The 23,609-nt window shown below is 41.2% G+C and overlaps 1 protein-coding gene across 7 annotated transcripts in view; it reads left to right on the top strand.

Moving 5' to 3' along the window:
• The window catches only part of slc4a11 (solute carrier family 4 member 11), a 337,506-nt gene that overhangs the window by 289,839 nt on the left and 24,058 nt on the right, over positions 1-23,609 (top strand). For all 7 annotated transcript variants that reach the window (XM_054741997.2, XM_054741995.2, XM_054742000.2 and 4 more), the window contains 7 exons: positions 3,895-4,008; positions 7,998-8,130; positions 8,216-8,289; positions 10,807-11,035; positions 11,436-11,542; positions 13,681-13,846; positions 17,389-17,562. In XM_054741997.2, the coding sequence (XP_054597972.2) occupies positions 3,895-4,008; positions 7,998-8,130; positions 8,216-8,289; positions 10,807-11,035; positions 11,436-11,542; positions 13,681-13,846; positions 17,389-17,562 (997 nt within the window). The remainder of the gene's footprint in view (positions 1-3,894; positions 4,009-7,997; positions 8,131-8,215; positions 8,290-10,806; positions 11,036-11,435; positions 11,543-13,680; positions 13,847-17,388; positions 17,563-23,609) is intronic.

Here is a 23,609-nt window from a genome sequence, read left to right as displayed (position 1 = left end):
GTTTTCAGCCTTTCTCTCAACACATGGTTGGTAATTAGGCTCAAGAGAACTCTGGCACAGAACTACCTACTAATTATACCAAAAGCTGAATAATTAGCTAAATGAGTCTGGTGGTTATTGTTGGGTTTAAAAATAAGCAGATAATTCTGTGTGGGTGTAAAATCATGTCTGTGTGTTACTACTAGCATGCCGAATGATATAAACATTATGCTTCAGTTCTAAAGTTGAGTGATAGATTTAGTTTTTTCATTTAAATACGTTGTGTAAAAAATGTTATTAACACATGTAAACAGCCCTCCCAGCAGTACACGTACTCTTTAAATGGGTATTATGTTATTTTAAAACTTTCAAAGCAACGGTACATAAAATATATGATAAAATATTTACGCTGGCACTGTTGAGATGTAATTTTTTAATGAAATTTGTGATTTTTGCAAACCATTATTTCTACCTGGAAAAAAAAACTGTTGGATTAATGAAACTTCACCTACCCCTGTGTGAATTCCACAATAGTACACAGCTGCAGACCCAGAGACCATAGATTCATGCTTGCTGCAGATTCACCATCATGTCCCACTCAGCCCCCCGAGAACTCTCGGTTGAACACGTGAACCAAAAGTTAAAGGCTTAAGCCCTCAATGATTGGAGTATGAATCAGATTGCTAAATTAGTTTTATTAAATTTGATATATTACTATTGATGTTTCTTGATTTGATTTTTAATCAGTCAAATGTGATTTTGAGCTGTTTATCTGCCTTAAAGCTGTGCTAAATGAAGTTACCAAACTAGATAAAAGTATTAGTAGTGGACTGTATTAGTAGTTTGTGTAGTAGTAGTTAGTTTAGGTGTGGTCAGTTCATGGTGGTAAAGCTTTAGGATTTATGTGTCAAAACAATTAAATGGATGTTTTTATTGGTTGCTTTAACCCAATTATTAAAATATGTTTATGTTTATGTATTTAGCATCAATCACTTCTTCACAATTGTTGATATTAAACACACTGCGGAGAGACTGGAGGTTAGTATTTACAGTCCAGGGTAGGAGGGAAGAATAAACTACCTGGATGGGGAGGAGTGGGTCGTGATGATGCAGCAGCAACATCCAGCTGAATGCAGGCAGACGGGCTGACAGCTGAGACAGAAAAAGCAAAAACTGCTCCAACAATATAACACATTCAGAAGCTCCAAAAAGTGGATTTTGTCATATGTAGGACTTTCAACATCATGCATGCTCCCTCAGAATCAGCTCCCCTGTCAAGTTTTTAAGAAAGGAAGGAAGTTTGAATTATATTGCACTTCTCACTGATGCAAAGTTCTTACAAGGCAGTACAAACAATAAAAAACTGAACTAAAAGCAAACTTATTTAAACAGTTAAATATTTGCTGTTGTTAAAATATATTAATAAAGAAAATCATTTAACCGCTTTTATTGACATGTTTTAGATCAGCTTTTCTTTTCTACTGATATTTGACATATCAACATAATCTTAATATCCGAATATAAAACAATGCCAATGTACACTCTAGGAACAGCTGTTCAACTTCTCCTTAATGCAGTTATCTAATCAACCAATCACATGGCAGCTGCTTCAATCATCTAGTGGTGTGGTCCTGGTCAAGACAATCTCCTGAACTCCAAACTGAATGCCAGAATGGGAAAGAAAGGTGATTTAAGAAATTTTCAGCGTGGCATGGTTGTTGGTGCCAGACAGGCCAGTCTGAGTATTTCATGATCTGCTCAGTTACTGGGATTTTCACCCACAACCATTTCTAGGGTTTACAAAGAATGGTGTGAAAAGGGAAAAACATCCAGTATGCGGCAGTCCTGTGGGCCAAAATGCCTCGTTGATGCTAGAGGTCAGAGGAGAATGGGCCGACTGATTCAAGCTGATAGAAGAGCAACGTTGACTGAAATAACCACTCGTTACAACCGAGGAACGCAGCAAAGCATCTGTGAAGCCAACACGCACAACCTTGAGGCGGATGGGCTACAACAGCAGAAGACCCCACCGGGTACCACTCATCTCCACTACAAATAGAAATAGAGGCTACAGTTTGCACGAGCTCACCAAAACTGGACAGTTGGACTGGAAAAATGTTGCCTGGTCTGATGAGTCTCCATTTCTGTTGAGACATTCAAATGGTAGAGTCAGAATTTGGCGTAAACAGAATGAGAACATGGATCCATCATGCCTTGTTACCACTGTGCAGGTTGGTGGTGGTGGTTTAATGGTGTGGTGGATCTTTCTTGGCACACTTTAGGCCCCTTAGTACCATCTGGGCATGGTTTAAATCCCACGGGCTACCCAAGCATTGTTTCTGACCATGTCCATCCCTTCATGACCACCATGTACCCATCCTCTGAAGGTTACCGTATTTTCCGGACTATAAGTCGCACTTTTTTTCATAGTCTGGCTGGTCCTGCAACTTATACACCAAAGTGACTTATATACCAAATTATGTAGGCTATACCGCGCTGCTGCCTGCCGGCTCCGCCCCAGAAATAAGCTCCCCTGTCCCGCTGGGAGGGTTTCAAACACCGCCATCACCTGCTGCAGCCTGAGGCGGGGTGCTGCGGGCCGGCTCCGGCCCAGGAATGAGCTCTCCCCGTCCGTTGGGAGGGTTTGAAACACCGCCATTCTCTGCTGGAGACAGTGGCGCGCTGCTGCGCATTCCGTTGATGAAACAGCTAGTTGTTTATTCTGTTATTGTTACCGGTACTTGTCTTGCAATGTGAAACGCATGGTCTCAGACTTTGTAAGAAAAATAATAAAATTCCCCCTCAAAATGGGACTTATAGTCCAGTGTGACTCATATGTGTTTTTTTCTTCTTTATTATACATTTTATGGCTGGTGCGACTTATACTCCAGAGCGACTTATAGTCCGGAAAATACGGTACTTCCAGCAGTATAATGTACCATGTCATAAAGCTCCAATCATTTCTAATTGGTTTCTTGAATATGACGATGAGTTCACTGTACTGCAATGGTCCCCACAGTCAACAGATCTCAACCCGATAGAGAATCGTTGGGATGTGGTGGAACGGGAGCTTCATGCCCTGGATGTGCATCCCACACATCTCCATCAACTGCAAGATGCTATACTATCAGCATGGCCAACATTTCTATAGAATGCTTTCAGAACCTTGTTGAATCAATGCCACGTAGAATTAAGGCAGTTCTAAAGGCAAAGGGGGGTCAAACATCGTATTACTATGGTGTTTCCAATAATCCTTTAGGTGAGTATATGTAGAGCCCCCCCCCTCCCATTTAAAAATCTAATCATTTTAGATAACATCACATATCATGCATTCATAAACTTTAAACATTATCTAGTTAAAATAAAGTTAAGCGATAGAAAAAGTGCCACAACCCTAAACCAAACCCATTTTGATGTCAATATTATCTGATTTAATGGTTGACCAATAACATTGGAAATCTCTGATCAGTAATATCTTTGCAGGGTAAGGTAGGTTGATGGTTCCACAGCCTTAGTGCTAACGCATCAAAGGAGAACTTACCTCAAAATGATGTTGTGGAGCCACAAGTAACATCTGGCCAGCTGATCCCAGAATGTGGCTCAAAGATGCCGAGATGAGTTGGACCATTCAGAGTTGTAAAAGTTAGAGTCAAAGTTTTTCTGGTAACCAGTGACAGAAACTGGTTTAATACGCAACTGTTGGTGCATTCCGGTAAACTTAAAATTATAATGCAACAGCCTGGGCTGGAGGAAAAAATCCTACTTTTCTAGCAAAAACAGCTGAGGGCAACAAACAGCCCTCTGTCCACACTTAGGACATTCTAGACCTAAACAAACGTGAAATTAAAGGTCCCTTCATCCTCTGTTCAACAGTACATTTTGTTTTTTCTCTCTCTGTGATGGTTGTCTTCCCAGATGTGAGGAAAACGATCATAGGCCAGAGTATCGGTGGGGTCATCTACTCATTGTGTGCTGGCTCTCCTTTAGTTATCCCTCTTACCACTGCTCCCCTCGCCATCTTCATCAGCGGTAAGTTTTCCGTCTGCTTTCAGATCCTTCCATCCACAACGTCCACCACTGTCTCAGCCTGCAGCCAGCTTGAGTCAGAGTTTTGGGGGGTGGGAGGTGGGGGGGGCGGGGGGGGGGGGGGGGGTTGCCATAAGAAGATTACACTTTTTTTAACTAATTAAAAAAACTGAGTAAGCATCTAGTTGTAATGGAGCAAAAACATTCCCACAGCCTCATCCTTTGTCCTGCTGCACGCACGCACGCACGCACACACACACACACACACACATACACACACATCACTAATGAGCACCTTTAGCATAGTTAGAAGTAGAAGGAACATCTTTCTTCTTTTCCTCCCTGTTGTTATGTAACAGCTGGTTTTAGCGGCCGGCGGGTCAAAAATCATGCTCATTACAGAAACAAGTCCACTTTTAAACAGATCAGACACACACAGCACACAAGCCACTGTGGGTTTTCTGAAAAACAGCCGTGGTTATCAGAAAGAATGTCAGTAATCTACAGTGCTGGAAGCTGCTAAATCTGCAGCGTGATGAAGAGGAGCGGGGACTTTGATGCCAAAAGGAAGTTTTATTGCCAAGGTGGTTTTCTTGGCTTGTAGCGTGAAGACCTTTGAAGTGAATGGAAGTGTGGAGGGCGAATTCCCAGAGAGTTGCGTGGAGTGTGTTTCCAGCAGGGAGTCACAGCGGAACAGAAGTTTGTTTCTGATGTTATAGGTCAAGATTACAATAAACTGCTATGCTTCTAATGAACTCATTAGGAAGTTTTCTCCTTTTGTGTTAGAACAAAGCATGTTTTCTCTCTGTGTTTATGTGGATAAAGTTAGTTTCTGCTAAACTTCAAGAAAATGAAAGCTTAAATCCGGAGGTGGATTCAGCCACGAGTCCTTTTTCTGAGTCTCAGTTATATTTTAACCTGTTTATATCTGAGATCATCTTGAAGCTTGTTGCTGCTTCACTTAATCTCAAAATATCTGACCAACTATAGAAATGTTAATTTGCAAAAATAAATAAAAGTTATTTTGACCATTCTATATTTTGACTGAAATCACCAGAACTATAATTATAAAAACTATGCCTTTAAAGAAAACAAAAAAGTAAAAAAATAAATCTTTTCAGTTGCTGTCTTGCAGTTTATTTGATCTGTGGCTGTAGATGTTTCATTGACAGATTCAACTAGGTCATCATGTCAGTGATGTCCTGAATAGACTTGTATAAGGTCTAAAGGACAACTGAAGACTTTTGTTAACCTGGGTTCCTTTTTCACATAACCAGACTCCTCCTCTGTAAGCTTCCCAAGCCATCCATCTCTTGATGTTGTGTGAAGATCCTGTCCTTAATGCAGAGGTTCACTGGAAACCTATAATACCTTTTCTTTTATACATACAAGAAGTGACTCTGGGTTTCACACTCATGCAAAACTCCAAAATAGTCATCAACCCTTTTAACCTTCATTGCAAAAAATAAAATAAAAAATAGATGGTGAAAGGCTCAGCTCAGAAAAAGCCACACAGATCTACGTCAAACCACCGACCGTCCAACGCCATCTGTTCTGCGTCTACGCACCCTTGTGTGGAGGTCCCCAGGCGATCCAGGGGGTTCAAGACGTCGGGATGGACACAGCCGGTAAAGTGGACCTCTGGCAACGGAACTCGTAGATAGCTCCGATACAATCCGTCTAGTCTGAGACAGGGGCGGATTTAGGACTGAAGAAGATCCAGGGCTGCGCACACGCGCGCACACACACATGACACACACTAGTCAACATCATATATATATGTCTTGTACCACATAATTATTAATCTGAAGCTACATATTCAGCATATTCAGGGCAGAGTATTGTTCCTGTTAGTGTTTCGTGTGAGATGATAGTAAATATTCCCTTTCTTTCTCCAACAACTTTACCTGATGTAAGCTAACTTTAGGCAAACCAGCAGCAAAACAAATATTTTCAAATAAGACTCACAAACCTGAGTCAACACCAGTCTCATCAGAGCTGGGGTTCTGTCGCGGTACTTTTGGTCTAAAAAACGTCCTTATGTCCATCTTCACTCATGCGTTTCAGGCAGAGAGTGTAGAAGAAACTGGCTGCTGAAGGGCTTCTTCTTCAGTGGTGGAGGCTCAGGCAGGCTGTATACAAGCTACTGCCAGCTGCTCCCTCTCTGTTGGACTTTGGTACTGCATGTTACTTCCGCGATTTAGATCCGGGGCTTTTCATGAAAGATCCGGGGCTTCAGCCCAAGTAGCCGGGCCTAACGCCGCCCCTGGTCTGAGATACCTCCAGGTGACGGCAGGAAGCGGGAATGCTTATTTTGCATCTGAGGCTGTTTGGTGGCTCTTAAAAGAGCTGTTGTGTCTGATATCACCTGCATATGTTGCAGAGCAATGTTTTGACCTGAGGTCAAAAGAAGGGATGGTCTCAAATGCTTGCTCATCGGTTTGGCTGAACCAGGAGGCAACTGCAGAACTCCTTAGATCAGGAAGTGATCCCGCTTATATCGATTCTTGTTTACAAATTTAGACAAGTTATAATTTGGCACATGAAATGAATCATTACCAGATTTGTATTCATTTCAACACATCATTGATTAATGCACACACCAGCTATTTATACACTTTAGATTTAATCACATTGTTCATTCAACAAGAGATGATTATATGAAGTTTTAAAAGAAAGTAATTTATAATTCAAGGAAGAGGAACTTTATTCAGAGAGTGGAGGTCTCGTCTTCTGCATGAGACCTTGAGCAAAGATATTATGGCTTCCTTGTTCGGTAACAAGGTTGTTGAGCAGCACCTCTCTTGTGGGAGACCAGAAAGATATGATGTGACCCAGGATGTGTCACGCCATTTGTTCCTGCATGTTAAAAAGTTAACTTCTGGTCAAGGTGATGAAAAAAGGCCTTTGGTACGCTACAGACTGCAACGGGGAAGGCTGTTGTTGGTTTAGCATCCAGGAGAGAGCAGAGCGCGTCTCAGCTGGTAGAAGCTAACATTTAGCATTACCAACTCCACATAATTCCAGCTGAAGTAACTTTTTTCTGAGGCAAAAACATTTATGTTTGATTTTTAGCCAATCAGTGGTAAGATGTTTGCATGTCATGAATAATAATGAGTAAGACTCCAGGTCCTGCCATCTTCTGCTCCCCAGTCCTCCACTAAATTCTACTTCCTGAAAGAGGAGCACCAAAGCTTTATTCCTACAGTAAAACACTTAGAACCCAGCCTTTCCACTGGATGTATAAGCAGCAAATAATGTAATTGATGCTTTTAACCACGAGCTCCCTTCCAACTAGGAGTGTTTAAGGTGCAAAATGGGAGGGAAAGCATTTCACATAGTTGCTCCCATGTGGTCATGAAATCACAAAAGAATTACAACACCACGCGTGATTTCAGAAGTTCACATGATAACAAGTATGGAGAAAGACAACAGCATGCATCCAAAAAGGCTTGTGGTTTATTTTCTGTTCTGTTTTCTATGCTAAGTAGGTTTTACTTGTTAAGCAAATGGAAATCTGCACATGGCTTTTATTTTGAAAGCTTCCGTATGTTTTACACTTCTTTCATGTTTGCGTTCCTGTCTGGCCGGATCTAAACAGTTTAGTTTGATGCATTCTGGAAGGGTAGATTGTAAAAAATAAACAAAATGTAAACAACACGTCCTTCTGCTTCTGGGACACGTCCAAATCGTCATCCTTTGCAGCCAGTGGAAATTCAGTTGTCCACTATAATGGCGGCTAATTGTTGTGAAGTACGTTTTGTGGCCGTTACATGACTCTTAAGCATCCAGTGGAAAAGAAGGCTAGGACATATTTTTATACAAGAGATCACATAACTTTACTGGAAAAATAATGTAAATGAGACCTTTAATAAACAGATCGCGTTTGCTCATCTGAATAGATTTTTGTGTCTGTTTGTGGCTCATCATCAGACTGACATATGTATTGGAAGGAGCATATTCATTCATTCATTCATTCTTTCGTTCTACAGTGATCCGTGGAATCTGTGATGACTATAACTTGGATTTTCCAGCTTTTTACGCATGCATTGGTTTGTGGAACTGCCTTTTCCTCATCCTGGGAGGAATCTTCAATGTCAGCCTGTTGATGAAGCTCTTCAAAAGGTTCTCTGCACACATCTCTAAATTCCTTTCATATTACTGCATTTCAAGACAGTTGAGTTTATAACTTTTCTCTTGTGTATTTAAGATCCACAGAGGAGGTTATTGCGCTCTTCATATCCATTGCATTTGTGGTCGATGCTGTGAAAGGCACCGTGAAAAGTAAGTCTAACAAGCAGAAGTTCATTTTATACTTTTTTCTTCTATCAGAACTTTGGGGTAATTTTACGAGAACTTCCCGCCATATGCATTCTCCCTTCCATCGGGTCGGCCCTGAAGGACCTTTTTCCGAGCCATTTCAGAAACCAAAAAAGTACCCGGACTAGACATTTACTTGGAATGACCTGGTAGAGTCGCCAAGTGGAACTGATTGGTTGTAACTTAGCAGGAAATTGCATCAGCATTTTCGAAAAAATGCGGAAATTGTAAAAGTGAAAAGTGTTGCTGGTAAAGCAGAATGGAAGAAAAAGAAAATTAGCAGCATTAATGCGGCTGTAAAATTGCTGTTTCTAAACTCCCAATACCCCACAACACCATAATTTATGATGCTTCTTCTTCTACTTTAACATAATAAAACTTCAGGGTGTCCGCGGGGTTTTAAAAAGTATTAAAAAGTGATAAATAAAAATAGTCAAATTTAAGGCCATTAAAAGTGTTAAATTTGGTCTCAGAGGTATTATTTTTTCCAAATTAGGTATTATTTTTTTCAGACTATCAGATGTCGTATTCTGAACATCGACATAGAAATATATTCCGAATGAAATGTTTTGAACGATTATAAAAACAAAACAAGCCGATTATTTGCTCCTCCCACTTGCGCTGCCTTGAGTTGCAAATGAAGCGCTCCTCCCAGTGTTGCCAAGTTAACTTAGCTACTTTGACGCTATTTCTAACAGCTTCTCAGACCCGCTTCTTGACTTTTTAAATCTTAAAAGTACCTGGCGAACACCTCAGAAACATCTCTGGTAACCCTTAGCTTCTTTCTGGATAACTGTCGTCAACATTTCCTGCAGGTTAGCTAAACACTCCGCCTGCACTCCGGACCGTTCTTCAGGACATTATAGGAAAGGGAATGATGTAGTGATGTGTCATTTGCTAAAGACAGCTCTCGGAGCCGGCTCCCTGTTGGATTAACCAGAGTGAGTGACACACACACCGCACCTGCAGACTCCTGAGCCGCTAAAAACGGCTAAATGTGCGCGTGCGGCATGCTAAACACGTGCAGCTTGCTCCTGATTGCTGTGAGACCGGGTTGGGGGTGGGGGTGCAGCTGTGGTTGGGACAATTATTACATTAACGGATGGACTTGTAAATAAATAGTTTATAAATAAGGTAGAAATAAGTTCCTCACGCTGATAAATAATAACTAATCTCTCTGAGGACACGGTGCTAGCGCACTCTCCTACAGCACCTTGACATGACTAAATAAATGCTACGCAACATTTAGTGAACATCAATTTGCATGTATTTGTTATAAATGCCACTGTATAATTCTTGCTGTCAGTATTTGCAAGATATTGGTATTTGGGTCTGTACTGGTTAGACTTAAATGAGTTAAACCAAGGTCTATAGCCCTTGGGTCATAAACTATGAGCTATAAGTATATTGGTCTTTTTATACTGGAAATCAGGAGTTATTTTAGTGATCATCTTGTTTCTTGTTTATTTTTGCCCTGATTGTTCCCTGAGCAGTTTTATGACTGAATAAAAAAAAAATCTACATAAATTGAAAAATCGTCTTAAATAATCGAGATCTCAATTTCAGTCAAAATAATCATGATTATTGTTTTTGCCATAATCGAGCAGCCCTACTTTAGCATATCCGGTCACATAATGATGACGTCATATTCAGTGGTCGTTGTGCATCATTTCAGGCCTCGTGGTCAACTGTCTGAACCGCTGAACAGAAGTGCCTGGCTTATTTTCTAAGTAAAATAAATACGTGCAATACGTTGTCAACATCAGTGAGTCTCTAAGTCTATTCTTTTTGTATGTTATATATGTTAAAATATGTGTAAATAGGTCGCTGATTAACACTTGCAATTTAGTGTTGTGATGGTTTTAAAAAAAATTCTGAAGGTAGTAAAAAAAAGTATTAAAAAGTAGTAAATTTTACTTAAGGATTGCTGTATATACCCTGAACTTGTAATGTTGTTAATATTCATGGATGCTTTTCACTCTCTGCCAAAGCAGTTGCAATATGCCGACACCTTAGCAAAGTCCTGAAAGGGCTGATTTTGCATGGACACAACAGCAGAGAGGACTGAAGGTTGATTTATGCTTGACGCGTCCGTGAGGTCCGCACGGCTCTGCGCAGAAAAGTTGCGTCATTTTAACAACCACGCCCCTCCACCTCCGCACGGCCCAAACTTTCCGCACCACGCACCTAGGAAATTTTCTAACCACAAGGACAGTCGGACGGTCGGACGCGGAAGAACATGGCGGACCGGCAAGAACTAGTACGGCAGAGGTTCGTAAATACAGACATTTGTATGATTCGGCTCTCAGAGATCACCGTGATCAACATGTTGTTAATAATTTTTGGAGAGAAATAGCTCGCACTGTCGGAAAAGACGAGGATTTTTTTTTTTTTTACTTTAATGAAGAACATGGTCTGCTGTACCTGTCATGATGACAGGTAATGTGTATTCCTACCTGACCTCTGTGGATTTGATGTCAGTCTTTCATAGATACTACCATTCACCGACTCTGGCAAACAGAAGTATAGAAGACTTTCCTCAGGGAGGAGACCTGCTGGGGGGAAACAGCAGCAAAGCAGTGCTCGGCTCGGTGTTCAATACCTTCCCTGAGTCTTTCATCCAGTGCACTCGAGAGAGGCCTGTCCTTTGCCTCCTGCTGATGCTCGGGACCTTATGGATGGGCTACACTCTCTATCAGTTCAAAAGGAGGTACGTGCTGCACCGGCATTCTGCAGCTCTGGACAGATAAATCAATGGAGAACTTTAGGTCATATTTAGGTGGGAGCACTCCCTGCTGAGACGAATCGCTAGCTTTCAGCAGTCATGAAGTTTACAGAAACTTTCCAGACAGCACTTACCATGCTGACTTTTCTGTGGAAGCTTCTGTTCCAGGCTGTGATTTACTAAGCATTAGTATTCTACTTCTGATTGCTCTCAGTAATCAAATCAACCCCAAAGCTGGATTGAATTGTGTAAGCAGGAGGCCGAGTGAGGTACTTAAGCAGTGTGAGGATTGCAGCCATTGTCCTTGTGTTGTCCACGGTAGTTGCGTTCTTCTTTTATTTGTCTTTCTCCGCTCACTGACTCCTTGTTTCTCCCCACCTTTCAGTCCATTCCTGCATGCCAAAGTGAGAGAAGTGCTGTCGGACTGTGCCCTGCCCATCTCAGTGCTGCTCTTCTCCTTCATCGGATCTTACCTGTTCAGTGACATTGAACGTTAGTATCCTCTCTTCCCTTAGCGAGTATTTAGTAGTAGAAGCTGTGTTTGGCTTCTATTTAACATCATTGTTACTTTTATTATGGCACCATGCCCAAACTGAATGTTTATAATGGTCTGAGTGAAGCAGTGGTAAGCCTGAAACCTAAATCAAACAAATGTATGTCCACTCAGTCTCAGTACTCTGACTTTAGTGGTGGAAAGGATCCCACTGTGTTTGACTCCACTACACTAACATTCATGCGGCCAAGCGAAGTCAAAACTCCAATACTGATTGGTATCCTCTCACATCTGCAGCTTCAGCTTGCTTCTCTGTGAAATTAATCTGATTCAGTGACTAAAGGGGACTTTTTTAATCTCATGATAAATGCTGAGTACTCGGTTGTTGGAGAAACTGCTAGACAGCACATTTGACAGTTAGGCAGCTGTGTGTTACGACTGGCCTGCTTAGTGTTTCAGTATTAATACCTACTGTGGGCTGCAGCGCTGTAGATCTGATGGCTCAGTACAACATAATTACTTTTGTAAGTAGTTATTTCTAACAGGCCTTATTTATGGACCCTGCAGGGTATCTTGTTGTTACGCACCTGGGGAGTTGTTCAGACATTAATGCGGCTAAAATGGCTGCGTGCACCCCCCCCCCCCCCCCCCCCCCCACACACACACACACACACACACACACACACACACACACATTTTACATCAAAACAACCACTTCTGCCGTGGGAGGTGTGCCATCACTTTTATAAGTGATTCGATTACATGGCAAAATTATTAGCAAAAAAATATTGAACGATTTTTCATTTGTGCATGACAGGGTAGTTAAAACTCACGTGTACTTAGTGTGCAGCCGGCTTACTCTTCTTCACAAGAGGAAATGATCTCTCGACTAGGAGCGTGCATCCCCATATGATTGACACATGAAAGATGAATGAATGATACACCAAAAGGACCAGCTTATCTGTGGGAAGTGTGGTCTGTTGTTATTTCGGGGTAATCATTTCAACGTGACCCAAATATCATGATTTTAGGTTTATTTTTGGTACACTTGCTCACAGTTGTTGAAGGAACTAGGCTGGTAGGTTGTTCCAAACATGTTGGAGAACTAACCACAGATCTTCTGTGAAGGAAGGCTTCCTCACATCCTTCCGTCTCATCATGTAATCCCAGATGTACTCCATGATGTTGAGATCAGGCCTCTGTGAGGGCCAAACCCTCACTACCAAGACTTTCTGTTTTTCTTTACACTGATGATAGTTCTGAATTACTTTGGCTGGATGTTTGGCGTCGTCACTCACCTTGCATTTTGGAAAATAATTCAAAAAAACAATATTTTTTTTAAAGCATTCTTTTTTTTATCAGCGCTTTTGTCACACCAGCTTTAAACTTTTGCACAGTACTATAAATTAAGCCTTCCCCTTACTAATAATTATTTCTGCTTTGGTTTAGAGCAAGTGATGTAATGCTTCATACAGTGTAACTTTATTATATTTATTTGTATTTTTCTTTCACAAAAACTGCAGAAATGTGTAAGATTACTTTTGTATTCAAGGGATATGAGGACAACCAAACTGTCTAAACACCTTAAATTGTAACCTGTTTACACCTAAAACAGCCTTTTCTCATTTTGTTATTGTTTTTTTTTTTTTAGATTTCCTAATCAAGACACTGAGCTGACCACACCAGGGATTTTCAGTTTTTTTCTCCATTGTTTGGCATTGTTTTTGTCTCTACTGTTACCAAGGCTGCAGCTGATCTCCAGGGATCAAACCCTGAGTGAATTTCTATTTACGGGCCCAGAAAATTTTCTGTTCCTTTACCTCCAGAGAGGAGAAGCCAGACTAGTAAATGCTTCATTGTGTTGTCAGATTCTAAATATGAGATTTTTGAGTAATTTTTAGAGGTAGTTGACATAATTCAGTACTTTATTAGGGATGTACCCTGCACGTTTTCAATTAAACTTTCAAAAATATTTTTAAATATTAAACATTGTTACACACAAGTCATCAGAAATTCTGAAGGATGTATGAAGATGTTTTCAGTCAGATGGAAATATTTAAATTATTCCCAAAAACCTACATATTTCTGCCATTACTTAGTCAGCTGATGTTGTTTCTGTGATCTTCCTTTGAAACAGTTCCAGTATTTAAAGTTCATGACCGTCCCATCTTCAACGTGGCTCCCTTTGAGCGTCTGTCAGCCATGAATGTTGTCAGTGCCATGGGACTTGGTTTTCTCCTAGCTCTCCTCATCTTCATCGACCAGAATATTGTTGTTTCTCTGACCAACGCATCCGAGAACAGGTACAGGTTTTTATCCCGAGCACCTACATGTAGCCTCATCCTTCCCTGTGCTTTATGTTTGTTTTAAAGGGTAACAATGGAAACTTTCGATAACCCATGTAGCTTTATCTTGTCTCTGATCTACATCTGATCGGGGGGGTCCTTAGGGTTAGGGTCTGATAGTTTGGGTCTTTAATGGTACAAGTACAAAATGAATCCACAACTGAGTGGCCTCAACCAGATTCAAGATGGCGCCCACCACAGCTAATCATTGTTGGCAAACACAAAGACAGAGCCGCCAACTCTCACGCACGGAGCTCGAGACACACGCATCTGACCCTCTTCACACGCTCTCACGCCACACCTCCAGTCTCTCACGCTAAACCAGCGCCTGCGCTCCCCAAACGCGCATCACGCACAGTGTGTAGGGCTTATGAAGAAACCAGATGATATTAATTATAGCATTAGCTACTGAACAACAAGCACACAAACAACACTTACGTAATACTTTAACTGGCGTTAATTCACACACAGAATCCCATCTGTAAAATTCAAGCCGATGTGCTTTTCTCCACTCTGGTGGTGAGATGGGCGGAGCGGTGAGCTCCACCTGCTGTTGATAGGACGGGCATGCCCGGTTCTCCCAGAACCGTGAGCTGCGGCTGTGCGCGCCGCCATAATGACATGCTATATTTAGAAATGCAGCCGCGTCGCCAGCCGGTCTTGACGGAGTTTCAGTCCTGAATGTTTTTCTTTTGTTTTCACTCATCAGCCACAGATCGCTACTCTCGCTCACAGCATGCTGGGCTTCCTACCGTGGTGACTCACTTAAACGTTCCCTCTCCTACATTAACTGGTGATGTGGTGAATTACCGCTTCACCCGTGTGTTTTTCCTGTTTGTGAGATGAACCCTCCTCCATAACCAGGTTACTGGTATGGAAGCCTGGAAAGGCCAAAATTCCTCAAATGTTTTTCTTCCTGAATAGAATAGAATAGAATAGAATAGAATAGAATAGAATAGAATAGAATAGAGTAGATTGTATTAGTCCTACTGGGGACATCCACTCATTACAGCAGCACACACACTTAGAGACACAAATTACATTGAGTCCAGCCATGTTTGCTTTGATAACTTCAATAACTTCATGCTGATGAACACATGAACATAATCCTGTTTAGTGGATGCAATTACATCATGAAGTTAGCTTAACATGATAGATTATTTATCTTGGCAGGAAATAATAACTGGTAATATTATGAATGACATGATATTGCCCACCCCTAGATGGAATTTTAATACATTTACATTAATTATAATTAAAAGCTCCATTTGTGACATGTAGCTGTAACTCTTTACTGCAGATAGATAGATAGATAGATAGATAGATAGATAGATAGATAGATAGATAGATAGATGATAGATAGATAGATAGATGATAGATAGATAGATAGATAGATAGATAGATAGATAGATAGATAGATAGATGATAGATAGATAGATAGATGATAGATAGATAGATAGATAGATAGATAGATAGATAGATAGATAGATAGATAGATAGATAGATAGATAGATAGATAGAGAGAGAGAGAGAGGGACGGACGGACGGACAGACAGACAGACAGACAGACAGATAGACAGATAGATAGAAGAAGTTCAGGAGAGTTTGATGTTAAATTTTCCTCACGAAAAGAAAATTTATATTAAACAAAGGTCAGTTCCCTCTGTAAAGTCAGAGGTACGAAAGAGGAATAGGGCCACTGAAAAGAAAAGAAAGAGAATTCTGACTTTTTTCCCAGAATTCCCTGCCACAATTCTGAGGTTAAAAGCAAGAATTCTCTGTCTTTTCTTTTTTCCTTGTAAGGGGCTCTAATCCTCTTCCATACAGAGTAGAAATAAATAAATAAATAAAGTCAATATTAATACCCCCCCCCCCCCCCCCCGCATCTGAGCAACCATTAAGTCCTGCTTTCTTAAACTCCACTGCTTAACAAGCCTGAAACACTTTCTCAAAAGACCTTACTTGCAATCTGTCATTCATGCTTTCATTACTTCTAGATTAGATTAAACATATTATATCCTTTTCACTTTTAAAAAATCCTCTCAATTGCCTTCAGAAGGTGCCGAATGCCAGAGCATGATTTTTAAATAGCGTTAGATATTCTTTTACATAAAGCAAGCTCGAGCATTTTAAGATGCACCTAAACTAATTTAGAGACCTTAAACTCTGTTTGCCGGCTAGAGGTGTTCATTCACGAATGAGAGGAGACAATTTTTAAAACCGTAAGTACAAAAGTCAAAACCACGGTTTAAGGTGTGATACGTTTGACAGCCAATAGATGGTGCTGTTGGGTAAAAAATACCCCAGATTATTTGAATTTTGTTTTTATTTTTCTGTAGCTACACTACATCTTTTAGTACATTGTCTTTTTCTGTGTTTTATCTATTCAGCATTTTGCTCAGCTGCCATGCTGTAGTTAATGTGGTACAGTATGGTTTCTGTTGCACAAACATTCTAATGGAGAAACTAGAATCCCTGTTCAATTTTAGATCATTTCACTTCACAAAAAGCTTTACTGTAGATCTGACACCGCTGAACTGCAAGTTAAAAACACCAGAAGCAAGCATTTAAAAATAAAACCAGACTCAAATCCATCTATTTTCCTGGTCATTAAGACACATATGCAAAATTTATTTGTCATCAAAATGTATAAAAATACATTTGAACATACAAAATAACAACTGCTCATTACTTGTATCCATATGATCCACATTAGACTGGGGTTGGTTCGATGACCTTAATGATCGGGGTCCCAGACGCAGTCCTCCTCCAGGCTACTCCTCACCGTTAGGTGGAACCCAGGTGGTGTCAAACCCCTTTGAACTCCAGGTCTTCTGGAGAGGGTGATTCTGGTGATCGACGCAAATCACTTTCCCCATATTGACTTGAACTTCGATGACAGCCTTTTCATTATCAGGGTGATTAATGGGATACCGAGAAGCTTTCTGCAGGTCCCTGCTGATGCAGACCCCAGGACCAAGCATTCCATCTAAAGACTTGCGAAAACCTGAACCATTGACTCAGCAAGAGAGGCCCAAACTTCCCTCTCCCCAACCACTTGGACCAACTCCTCCCGGGGAATTCTAAGGCGCTCCCTGGCCAGCCGAGAGACATAGTTTGAATGTTCTTCATTAACCGTAACTGCTTCTTGGACTGTGCTCTTCTGGACTAAAATGTAACCCGTTTGTCCAGGTATTCACTGGAGCCACCACTCCATTATGGTGGTCACTGCCCTGAGTGCTCTGATAACCACATGCACTACAGTCTTTCTAGCTCTTCTCTGATGTTTCTACACTATCTAACGTCCTATACTTTCCTGATGTTTCCACAAATAAGAAAGAAGGATAATGCACAGGCCAGGAGATTTAATGAGTCACCAGAGTAAGACTGTCTCAGTAATGGAACAGATGAAAATCCTGTGTTCACATCTTTGCATAACATTGTGGGTATGGACTGTTTTCTGTAATTGTGATGTATGATGTTGTTGCATTGCTCCTCAGGTTGCTGAAGGGTACAGCATATCACTGGGACCTGATGCTCTCTGGGCTCATTAACATACTGATGTCGGTACTGGGGTTGCCCTGGATGCACGCCGCCTTCCCCCACTCCACCCTGCATGTGCGCCAGCTGGCTTTTGTAGAGCAGCGCGTAGAGGGGGGGCACCTCTATGAGACGTGAGTTGCTCTCTTGCCACCATCAGTCCTCATCAAAAGCGATGTGCTGACTGTAGTTTCTTTATTAGCATGCAGCTAACCATTTTCTCTGTAGGAAGAGCTGAGGGAGTTTTTAAAAGATGAGAGGATTAAGTTCATCATTTCATCCACAGCCATGCCAGATTATGGTTTGCATATCAGGATTACTAAAACATTCAAGTGTGATAAATAGAGCTTGGAGACAATCTTATGTAAGAGCAGGGATGTAATAAAAAATCAGTTTTAACTAAGACTAATTCTATTTTTTGTATTTATGATAGTTTGTCTTTAAAAATAAGAAAACAAAGAACATAAGCAGAATAACAATGTTTCAGGAAGAAAAACATTAGGCAGAGCCTGTTAGGCAGCTTACTGCAGGAGAGAAGTGATCTCCATATACCATATTTTCTGGACTATAAGCCGCTACTTTTTTCCCACACTTTGAACCATGCGGCTTATAATGAGGTGCGACTTTACTGAAGATGTTCCTTCACCTGCAGGGGGCGCTTTAGCAGAAAGTGAAACAGGTGGAAGTCAAAAGTGGAAATTGAAGAAAGTGCTCATTTTAATTTAGCACATGCAAGCAGCCGGCACCACGAAGAATTTTTTTCAAATCCATACCCCCTCATCATGGTAACTACACGTATGAGTTCATATGATGCCGCATTTAAGTTGAAGGCCATCGATCTGGCAGTAAAGGAGGTAAACAGTGCTGCCGCAGGCAGTGGCGGCTCCAGAAATGTTTTTCTGCAGGTGCTATGAAGAAGCTAGTCTTTTTATTGAGGGTGCTATGAAGGAAGTGGTCATGCGTACCTATTGTTCTCTAAAACACCTTCAACACTAGCAGATACGCATGCGTGCACAACACCTCAACAACACCTGAAACAATCATTAATATACATCATAAACATATGAACAATGGCTGACTTTTCCATGAAATCATAAACACACACAGCCACACAGAAAACCATCTATAGTGTTGCAAGGTTAGCTAACGTTAGTGTTAGCATTTCCAGCGGCTAAACCCTGGACTGCTGCGGCGGTTGAGGGTTGACTCTCTTCATCCAGATCCGTAGGTGTTTGTGGGTCTGAGATCACTTCTAAAGATTCATTCGTTTCTGACTGAACCCGTGGAAATGTGGGCAACAAAAACCGATCCATTTTACCACTAGCTCTACCTTTCACTCGTTCACAGGTGGAAAATGAGGTCAAAGGTTAACATCAGTTTCCTGTTTTGGTTTAAGTTTTTACTATCTATATGATAATTTACTGATTGTTTTTGTTTTGTATGTTAAATATTGTCACATCCACACGTTAAATTAAAATTAAATAGTAAAAAAAAAAATCTAATATTTACTTGGGGTTGCAATGACTAATCCAGGGGTAACTATAGCGCTCCCTAGCGCCCCCCTGGCACCGCCACTGGCCGCATGTAAGCTTGGCATGAATGAATCCACGGTTCGGCGCTGGAGACGGCAGCGGGAAGAACTCATTCAAGCCAGCTTCACCCCAGGATGATGACAGCGCAACACATTCTCACACCCAAGGCGTCAAAATATGACGCGTGTGACCAAGCCTCAATATATGACGATTCGGGCCGCACCAGCGTGTCAGGAGACGACAATCAGGGACAAACTGCTGATGCAGCGAGAGCGTTGGTATCCGACGCTGGTGCTGAGATGGACACTAGAACTACTTAACCTTCCCCTCATCCCAATCCTAACCTTAAGGTCACAGTTTATGGACCTTAAGGTTAGGATTGGGGTGAGGGGAAGGTTAAATAGTTGAATAATATCCGTGTGACCGCGCGTGTCAAACAGTGACGCCAGCAGAGCCACGTGTCCCAGCGTGTCCCTGATCGGCGTCTCCTGATGCGCTGGGGCGTACCAAATCATCATATATTGAGGCTTGGTCACATGTGTCATATTTTGACGCCTTGGGTGTGAGAATGTGTTGGACAGCAACACGGACAGCGACACTGACATCGCCACAGAAAAGGTATGTGACGAAGCTCTTCTGAGGCTGTTCAACTCCGACACTGAAGAAGATGACTTCAGTGGTTTCAGTGCGCAGGAGGACAATGAATAAACTAATTAATAACTTTTCTGTTTTGTGTGATACTGATCAGTTCAGTTACGTTCAGTTAAACTATGTTTTCAATTCAGTAAATATCCGGTAGATATCTGCGGCTTTTAGCCCGGTGCGGCTTATATAAGTACAGTTCAATGTTTTTTAAAAACTTAGTAGGTGCAGCTTATATTGAGGTGTGCTCTGTAGTCCAGAAATTACGGTAAATTCAACCATTTCAGGAAGTGTCAAAGACGTCAGCATATCATAACTGCTTCGGCAGTGAGTGATGTCACTGAACAGTACCACAATGCATCCACAGACATTACTTAAGAATGATGCTGAAAGATTTTTCAGAATGAGCAAACTGTAAGACAGATCTCTTCTCTGAACATATTTTGTTCATTTGTTCTGTGCAGTCCATCAAATTCCATTGTTTGATTATTTTCTAAACACAGACTATTGGTTTGTTTTGACCTTCTTTAGCTGACAAGTTTTGGCTAACACTGTAGCCATTTTCAGAGCACCGCTAATGAGACCCTTGGGTTCAAACAACATAATAAAAATACATCAATTAGTGTCATTAGAGTTAATGTTAGTTCACAAATAATAGTTTTAGTTTTTAAAGCTGACATATCTAGAGATGTTACAACTAGTGATGGGAATTATGGCTCTTTTTAAAGAGCCGGTTCTTTTGGCTCAGCTCACCAAAAAGAGACGGCTCTTTCGGCTCCCAAGTGGCTCCTCAGATTTTCTGTTGCGTAGAGTACATTTATGACCAAAATAATGCAGAACTATATGTAAAATAATTTACTAATGTAAAAAAAGCAATATATCAAATATTTATCATTCTATGGATTTAATAACTGAACACTAAGAAATCTTCACTTTCCGACTACTGGCGCTAATTTTCTCACCGTCTTCATCACGCTCTCCTCCCTCTCACTCAGCTTTTTCCTCCTCCTCATTCCCTCTCGTCTCCCTCCTCCCACATGTGCTCTGCTGTGTGTCTGAGTCTGATCCTTCCTCTTCCCCGCCCCTACTGCTCTGTGTGTGGACAGTCTGGACACGCAGTTACACATGTTGACCAATCGCCTGTAGCTTTCACCAAGGCGGGGGGAGGGGAGGGGACGGCTCCCAATGACGAGCCGGCTCCCGTCGTTCACTTCAAAGAGAGCCGGTTCGTTCGCGACCGACACATCACTAGTTACAACCACATTTTTGCCCCTGGTCCGAGTCCAAGTTGTTTGATTTTTGATTATCTTCCAATACTGAGTCCTGTTCTGATACCAGGTGGTGATGCGATGCATTATAAAAGAAGAAATAAGTCGTCCTTCTGTCTGTATTTGTCATTTTGTTGTTTTAGATTGTATTTGATTGTATTGTTAATGACTCGAATAAAAAAATAATTAAAGCTGCAAGCAGCGTCGTTCGGCCCTCGCAGCGAAGCTGCTCGCCCTCCTTCCGCACCCGTGTGTGTTGGCCAACGCGCACACGCAAGTTTGTCACTTGTGCACTCACAGACACAGTTTGCTCCCTCTCAGTGTACAAATGACCTCTCGCCATATATATTTTCACTCGAGAGGTTCTAACTTCCACGTGCGAGTCCCATTTGAGCCCGTGCATGCGGTTTTGGCACCCATCTGACACCATAGCTATCCCTGTGGCCAAGTAGCCAGGGCGCATGATCGATCGGGATTCAGTGACAGGACGCTTACCCTGTCACACTAGCAGGAACCTCAACTCGTTCATAAACCCATTTCTTCTGTCCTTGGGTTACCAATAAGGCTATACCATCATATATGGGAGAGTCTGAGAGAAGATGCTATTGTAATATCCCAACAAGGGTTGCCTCACACTTGGATTAATCCCCAATTTGTTCCATATTTCTGAGTTGACTTGACATTTTGGGGTTATTGGGTAAGACATTGAAGATGTGACTCAATCAGAGGCAGAGGAAGGCAGATATGTTAGGAGGGAGCAGGAGAGCACTGACATATGAAACTTTAGTGACTTGCCTCAGGCCAGCAGCCTTTAGTTGGTCGGCAGAGGCAACAAAGCACATATTCATATGGCATCTTGTATCACAGCTAACAGCACATTTTCCTGTTGTAACCCTGAACAAAACAACCTTTCTCTGTGCAACACTCTACAGAAAAATTACGTGCCCAGTCGAATCCATTCTGATGCACTTTAACGTCGTTTCTGTTTTAAAAAGACAGGCTGTAGAGGTGCTCCCAGAAAAACATTCAGAGTGGGACACACACCAGCAGAATATACATCTCCTCAGGATGTAATTGCTTATCCAGATGGTAAATCAGCCCTCCGTCCTGTTAAACATGCTTTAGCATCTTGTGTGACCACGATGGCACAAACAGCTGGGTGTTACAAGTCGGCTGTTTCCAAAAAAATACAAATGAACATCAACTAGAAACATTGCAAGATCTCTGTTTTTTGCTTAGAATAAGAACATTATTCTTTTTTGTTTGTATTCGGTTTGTTGTTTTCTTAGCCGACTCAAACTCTTTAGTCATTTCACCAATTATACTTCATTGCTGCAGACAGAATTTGTTCATGTAGTTAGTTCAATGGTCGTGTTTTCTTTTAAAGGGATACTATGCAGTTTTGGCTTGCTTTTAGCACCCCTTAGTGTCACTTTACCCCAACAGGGATTAGACCAGAACTCTGAAGTTGGGGTCTGAGTAACATTTCATTAACCCTGAAAAGGGTCGATTTAGCACATGCTGGTTCAAGAAAATGATTTAAAAATATGAAAATGTTTCATTGCATGTCTTTAAAGAGCAAGTCACCCCTACCAGAGTCTAACTCCACTCTCACTTCATGTTTGAAAAATGCAACAAATGCTGTTGCCTGGCAGACTGAGAGGGCGGAGCCGCTAACAAATACACACACACAGGCTCACGACAGCATTGTGACATCATAATGTACCAGTTTACATCATAGCATACCTCTTAGCCAATAGCGGTGGCAGATTTAAATTAAAATACAGTGCAGAGTTTTTACCTGACAACGGCACAACAATGCCAGTTTTAGGCAGAATATTTAAATTTTAACTAAGATGCACTGAAATGCCAAATTATTGACGACACGTGTCTGCAGCACAATTAGACACTCGTTTATTTAGTTTATCAGCAAAAAAAAGTTTATTTGGGGGTAACTTGCTCTTTAAAGACCAAGTTCACTGAAAAACAATTTGAAAATGATGAGTTACTCTGAGTTTAACATGCAGGCTGAACGTGCAAATAGAGCTACACCTATCTCCTGCATTAGCTTCTAATAGAAAATAGATAGAAAATGCATGGTTCAGAAAATCCTGACAGATCTAAGTCGCACTGTCATTTAACATTCATGGACTCATCTTGGCTCACGATGGCGAAGGCTGTTGTTCTTTTAGGGTCCAGGAAAAAGCAGAGAATGTCTTGGCTAGTAGAAGATAACTGTAAGCATGCAACTCCACCACATGAAAAAACTCCTTCAGACTTGTGTTATTTGTGGAGTTAAAACATCAACAGAGGAAATGGAACTAGTGGTAGAGTTGGTTTGTTGTTAGCTACGCTGAGGCAACTTGTCTAAATGTCAGGAAATAAGACTCAAATCTTGCCATTTGAAGCTATTTTCTCCTCCTGGCTAATTTAAACATCCTCAAACATGCGCATTGGAGCTTAAACAACTTACAAGTAGTGGTGTGCATCTCTACCTGCCTCACGATTCGATCCGATTCCGATTATCTGCCTAACGATTCGATTTGAGTCTGAAATGCATCATGATTCTTCACACAAAAATTTTCATTACTTAATAAAAGCAGTAGAATAGTTTTCAATTTCTTTTTGATTTCGAAATCCCTGAAAAACATAACAGTCATCTATTCACTATAGTGAGCAATAATTTTTAAAGTGTGCTGCCTATAATTACTTAAATAATTCAAGAAATAATGTTTTCTG

Source organism: Nothobranchius furzeri, chromosome 18 (assembly GCF_043380555.1).
Source record: "Nothobranchius furzeri strain GRZ-AD chromosome 18, NfurGRZ-RIMD1, whole genome shotgun sequence".
Taxonomy (NCBI): Eukaryota; Metazoa; Chordata; class Actinopteri; order Cyprinodontiformes; family Nothobranchiidae; genus Nothobranchius; species Nothobranchius furzeri.
Note: the sequence above shows the minus strand (reverse complement) of the source record. Positions and strands in the feature narration are given on the sequence as shown.